At 37.7% G+C, this 6,586-nt stretch overlaps 1 protein-coding gene across 1 annotated transcript; it reads right to left on the reverse strand.

The window, feature by feature from the left end:
- Positions 1-3,372: 3,372 nt before the first annotated feature.
- On the reverse strand, positions 3,373-6,343 carry LOC115999844 (pentatricopeptide repeat-containing protein At2g01860). Its single transcript, XM_031239777.1, has 2 exons — positions 6,014-6,343; positions 3,373-5,468 (listed from the first exon to the last, which is right to left on the reverse strand). Exon 2 carries the CDS (start codon positions 5,300-5,302, stop codon positions 3,671-3,673), a length of 1,632 nt encoding a protein of 543 aa, XP_031095637.1. The 5' UTR covers positions 5,303-5,468; positions 6,014-6,343; the 3' UTR covers positions 3,373-3,670.
- Positions 6,344-6,586: the final 243 nt, after the last annotated feature.

The following is a 6,586-nucleotide window of genomic DNA, read 5'->3' on the forward strand; positions in this document are numbered from 1 at the left end:
TATTTCTGTGTATCTTGTTTCAATCTATGGTTGTTTTCCTTTACCTAAGATTATGGGTTGCCACCACCATGCTTTGTATGCACTGTATAAGTAGATGGCTTCTGCTTCAATAATATCAATTAAATCTATTTTTCCCTTTCTATATTGAATACTCTTCATGGTATCAAGAGCCAGAAATCTCTAAGGAGCAAATTTTTTTTCCTTCTTACCATCTTGTCATTACAATGACATCAATTACATCTTTCCCATTAAATTAATCGCATCCAACTTTGCTGTTTGGAGCAAATAGATTACAGCTACTCTCACTGGGCTAGATTTGGTTGGATATATTGATGATACACTCATTGTACCAGACCAATTCCTTGATACATAACGCAAAGTCACTAATCCACTCTATACGACGTGGTTTCGACAAGACCAAATATTAATCAGTGCCATCTTAGGCAGCTATTCTGATAAAATTCAGCCCCTACTATCTTTCGCATCGACATCGTCTGATGCATGGAAGCGATTGAACTCCAGTTACGCTAGTGCTTCCCGTTCACGAATTGTGTCACTCAAAGCTAAACTAGCGAAAAATCCCAAGGGAAGCAGATCAGTTGCTAATTATTTACAAGACATGAGTTCAATTGCAAATGACCTTGTACTAGCACAGAATCCAGTTAGTGAAGAAGATCTTGTTGTTCATGTCCTCTCACAAGTAGGAGATGAATTCAATCACGTTGTCCCTGCTTTACGGATACGTGAAACACCAATTTCTTTCGCAGAAATGTCAGCCATATTATTGGAGTTTGAAAGGTTACAACATGAAAATAACTCTGCCCAACAGACACTTCTTGCTATAGCAAAGTTCACGTAGAGACAAAATAGAAAATTTCAATCTGGACGATCAGCAAACAATAACCACACTCCAACCGGTGTAACTCGTTAGAACAATAATGGAAATTCATCATTTCGCCAAGGATGGCTGAATCAATCTCAACCGCATTCAGGTCGAAATACTAATATGTGCAACTTTTGTCATCTCATAGGTCATGAGACACGTGACTGTCGAAAGTTGGCACGCTTTTTAATTATTATTTATTATTTAGTTAAAGTTTAATTATTATTTGATTAAAGTTTAAACTTTAAATAACATTTTAAAATCCAATTATAACAATTTTTTTAAATATAGTTTAACTTTGAAGTTTAAATATTTAATATAACTATTTTAAAAACATTTTAGAATGAAAATTTTTCAACAAACAATATTAAATTGTTGAATTTGGACAATTTAAAAAATTTTTAAAAAAATTACAATTTTTTTATAAAAAAATCTGGTTCGAACCGGAACCGACGGTTCCAAGCCGTACTTGGAACCGTACCTGTAAGGTTCGGTTCCGGTTCGTCCGATTTCGGAACCGTGAACCGCCGGTTCGAAACCGGAACCGAATCGGAACCAAACCGTGGTCATGCCTAATGGGTAGGAATACACTTTAGCCAACTCAACCAACTAATCATCAATTGTTTATATATATCTGCTTGCATATATTTATATCTAAATAATATAATATATATGCATATATAAATACAAGAGCTATATATGGGGTGGGGTGGAGTGAGTGGGAACACCTGCTCCCATTGTCCCCACTGGCCACTGTTGCTCCGCCAGTGTCTATAGTCAAATTCTCTCTTCTTTACATCAAATTTTTGCAATCTCAATCTATGGTTAAATTCTCTCTTCTTTACTTCAAATTTTCACGAGTTATATCTATAGCCAAATTTCCTCCCTTTTTTTGCATCAAACTTTCACAATCTTAGTCCATAACCAAATCTCTCCACTTTGCATCAAAGCCAAAATCTCTGTGCTTTGCATCAAATTTTTGCAATCATTTTTGTTTAATGAAATCAAGTGCTATGATTTCATAGAATAGATTAAATAGACAAAGTGCCCTTAAACAGACACATATGAGATGCTAATTATAAATAAATTGCACGTATATACTTTCCAAAGGAAACATGCAGCAAAACGTAATTAGAAAAACCAATTAATTAGAATTTACAAATTAAAGTATATTGTGCTTAACAATTAACATATACTCCCTCTGTCCCATTTTACCTGTCCTATTTACTATTCATTGGTCAAACCAACTCTTTCTTCTTTGTTTATTTTCTTTAGTAATTTTTTAATATTTTTAAATTTAGTTTTTTTTTTTGTGTTTAATAGTACTTTTAATGTAGTTTCTAAATATATAAATTTTATATATTAATGCTAAACTTAATATTATGAAAATTTGGATTAAAAATTATTTCAGTCAAGCCTCGTTAAACGAACCAGACAACCATTTTGGGACGGAAGTAGTAATACATTACAAATCAAAAACATCATCAAAGGATTTTACAAATTTTGTTGGACTTAGATGTTGTGTAAGATTCTTATCCTATCCGTTTCTCATTGTGTTAATATTTAATTATTCCTTTGGCACAAGCCGTGCATTCATATTACTTTGGTCATGTATTCCTATTTCCTAATACAAAATACAAAAGTGACAATTCATATTGAATTTAAACTCAGCGACCAACGACTAGCGAACCATCAATGAACTTGATGAGAGATCCAGAAGTGACAATTCAGATTGAATTTTTGGCTGGTAAGGAAAATACTCATGTACTCCCAACTTCTACTCTCACATAAATTTTTGATATAGACACTTATCCTGAGACACACATGATGAAAATATCAAATCCTTATTTGTCATATAATTGAGTAAAAAGTGACGGAGTAGAATTTGAGTGTACATGTAGTAGAAGAATTTTTGAAACAATGAAATTCTGTATATAATAGAACATTTTTCTCTGGAATGGAGTATGATTCTTATGACATCATGACGGGATACTATGGTTTTGGTAGACAGTAAAAGATGAACAATAGAGTCCTGACAACAACAAAGTCGAGATAGCCCATTTATATGCATGTTTAAACTATGGATAAAACTAAGAACATGTCTAGAGAAGTAGTAAACGGTCTGCTTAAATTTGAAAAGGCAGCAAAATGTTATACACATACAAAGGTTTATGACATTGGAATATAGATACTAAAGTCTACAAATATAACTTTAGCATTGGCAGAGATAACAAAATTCTGAAACAAAAGCGCAAGAAGAGTTAATTGGGGATAGAATGAATGTGAGTGGGAAATGAAAACTAGAGGGGCAGTTCCACAAAAAGTGATTGCCAACATGATATAAGTATACAGAAATACCAAAATCCAGAATTTAGTTATGGAGGATCATATCATTTGCACTGAAATCTTTCTTTCTTTCTTCTTCTTCTTCTTAGTTTAAAAAGTTATATATAAGTTATTCATGAACAAAACTATGATGACAATAGCGGTGGTTTTAACTTTTAACTCACACCCTCCATGCCCATTACAATGATTCTACATAACTGAAGGACAGGTAATGAAAATTCCAAGCTACATAAGCACACATATCTGAGCATCCATGCTCATATGTTAAGGAAGTGATGTAAGACCATGCAACAGGTTATTTTGTTACTCTGACAAAGGAAAGTTTGCTCTTTGGTTGCTGAAAGGAAGCTAAAAGTAACACATAGATACATGAAAAACACAACTAAGCAACCTGGTCTAAGGGAAACAAAATAGAAACAAACAACCACTAAGCAACCAAATTCAACTTATCTGCTTAATACTCATCTCGTAGTTCCACTTGTACCCAGCCATCTCTGCCTCCCTGGAGATCTCCTGACACTTAGCTAGCCGCCCAGAAGAACTATAAATCTTCATCAAGTCCCGGTATATGTCAAAAGTCGGAGAAAAACCAGCCTCCTTAAGTTTAGAGAAATAGCGTGCAGCCCTTGAGATATCATTCAGAGCAACAAAGAGCTTTATTACTACACTATAAGCTGGAAGATCAAAAAGGCAATTTGCAGCTTCCATTTCCCAGACAACAGCCAAAGCCTCCCGGTATCTATTTGCCATGTAACGACTGTGAATCAGAGTAGTGTACATGACTACACCAGGATCACGCCCAGACATCTTGTACCAGTCATATAATCCCTCCACCAATTCAAATTTCCTCAATCGCGTACACACTTTCATGATAGCTGTGCAGTCTTGCTGTGTCAAATCAAGATCATCTCTTTCTGCAAGCTCCTCCAGCAACTTAAGTACAATTGTTTCTTTATCAGAATTCTTCCCAAATTTCAATATCAGCTTAGCATACAACCCAGCATCGACCATTCCTTTAACATCCTTTGCAGCTGAGAGAAGCTTCAATGCAAGTTTCAAGCTTCCTCCTTTAATGCACCCCCTCAGCATTGCCTCAAACACACTTCGGCTCGACAAGCTGATGAACTTATCCAAATCAAATGAAACTTTCAGCTCATGTGATCTTGCCAAGACCTCAATAGTCGAGGCAAGAATTCGGTCATCTGGGAACAAATGGGGATGCTTCTGTGCCCAACAGAATGTCTGCAGAGCTCGAGAGGGAAGACCAAAATGGCCCAACTCGCGGATGGTCAGTGACAAGGAACCTTTTCGAAGAAATGGAGCCCACTTGCTAAGAACTGTAGATACAGGCTCCTCCGGTGAAAGACCTTTAATTTCTTTAGCCAATCCAAGCAAGAAACTTGGCTCCTTGTATAGCCGCTTTGATATGGATTTCCTTGCAAAAGGAACATCATTTGTTGCAGTGAATCTCTTTGGTGTGGGAAGTCCAAGAGGTCTAAGCTTGTGAGGAAGAGGGAGAGGGAGAGGCCTTTTCCTATCCAAATTTCCGGGCTTCTGAGGAATCCTCCCTTTGAAAAGAGATGAAATTGCTTCAATCTCTTCGGGTTCCCATTCAATTCCATCATTATAGACTAGCACTTCGTTTCCTTCTTGTTCTTCTCCCACCTCTTTTAGCTCATCGTCATCATTTTTAGTTAGGGTTTCTTGAGAATTGTCATCGGCTGCAATCTTATCAGAAGAAGTCTCACCTGGAATTGGTTCCGGTGGGGACTGGTGGTCGTTCTCAAAGACAGTGCGAAACCCAACATCAAACTCCGGCGGGAGCTTGGGCCGCCGAGGATAACGAAGGTTCTTGGGAAGTCTTCTATTATAAACTCTGGTAGAATTAAATTGTGCTTTCAAAGCAATTCTCTCTCCTCTTCTATTCCCTCTGTTCCATACTAACAATGTACTGGAAGATGAACAAGAAGTTACTCCACTACCACTTGTACTGGATTTCTCAACTCCGGGAAAGATTCCAATAAGAGTTGGGGAGATAACATGTGCTCTTATGGACCAAAGCAAGTTCTCCATTGGCAAAGCAGTTAATAAATCGATATTCGAGGACGCATTCTAACGAGCATCAATTTGAGCATTTCGTCGAGCAGGTGGCGGGCATCACGATTCGGCGACGGCTTCCAACTAACTCAAATTTCAGGGCTTTTATATAACTGTTTGAGGAAGATTCAGAACATGTAGCCTTGCGAGTTGCGAGGAGGAAGATTTCAGTCTCAAATGGAAATTTCAATATTTCACATATGCAATTCACACCTATAGCTTGTAAACTTCTTTACATAGTAGCTATTTTAGCATACTGGCTTTTGTAAAATGTGTGTACATCAATGAAATAATAAATTGCCAAATAATATTGTAAATGCTCTAGTCATCTGGGTGAGCAAACGGTCGGTCGGTTACATAACCGACCGAATAACTTAATAACCGACCGTGAATTTTGACTCGCGTAACCGACCGAAGGGTTCTATGAGTCGGTTTTCGGTCGGTTACCAAAAAACCGACCAAAAGTCAACATTCCAAAGTCAAATGAAAAAATTAGATATACATGCATAATGTTTAAATGTTTAGTCCAAAATTAATGTTACTGCCCACTGCTAGGCACTGCCCAAAGTCCAAAGAGCAAATTCACAACTCACAAAAATATTACAAAAACAGTCCATGACTCCATTTCCAACACCAACAATCAACACATATTAATTTAAACCAAAGTGACAATAATTAAAAGTTTACCTAGGGGGGAGGTCCGAAGGTGGACTGTCGAACACTCGAACGGACTGACTCGGCGTCGTCGACTGGGCGGAAAGGGGTCACCGGACACCGGTCACCGGCATCTGCGTCTCGGCCGACTGGGCGGAAAGGTGTAGGCGTTGGCCACTCGGCGTGATGGTGTCTGAGGATGTGAGGGGCTGAGGGCGGTGAGGCCGTGAGGACTGAGGGCGTAGACTTAGGCTGTTAGGCGTGGACTAGAGAAAACTCGTAGAGCAACAATGGAGGTCGGACCGTCGGAGAAGACGAGTGGAGGGGAGAGCGTCGAGCCGTCGACTAAGGAGTGGGAAGTCTGAACTCNTGCGATTTGGGAATTGCGATTAGGATTTAGGATTTAGATTTTGCCGTTTTGGTTATACTTAGGATTGTTGGCAGTGGGCTAGTGGGTCTGGGTTATCAGATATGGGTTTACTTAATTCTAATATACTATATATATATATATATATTATATATAAATATTTATATATATAATATTATATGCCGGTTATCGGTCACCTCCATAACCACATAATAACCGAAAAATCGAAAATTTTTTGG

The sequence above is a fragment of the Ipomoea triloba genome, chromosome 12 (assembly GCF_003576645.1).
Source record: "Ipomoea triloba cultivar NCNSP0323 chromosome 12, ASM357664v1".
Classification (NCBI taxonomy): Eukaryota; Viridiplantae; Streptophyta; class Magnoliopsida; order Solanales; family Convolvulaceae; genus Ipomoea; species Ipomoea triloba.

Coding starts and splice junctions, on each gene's coding strand:
- LOC115999844 (XM_031239777.1), bottom strand. CDS start 5,302: ATGGAGAACTTGCTTTGGTCCATAAGAGCACATGTTATCTCCCCAACT.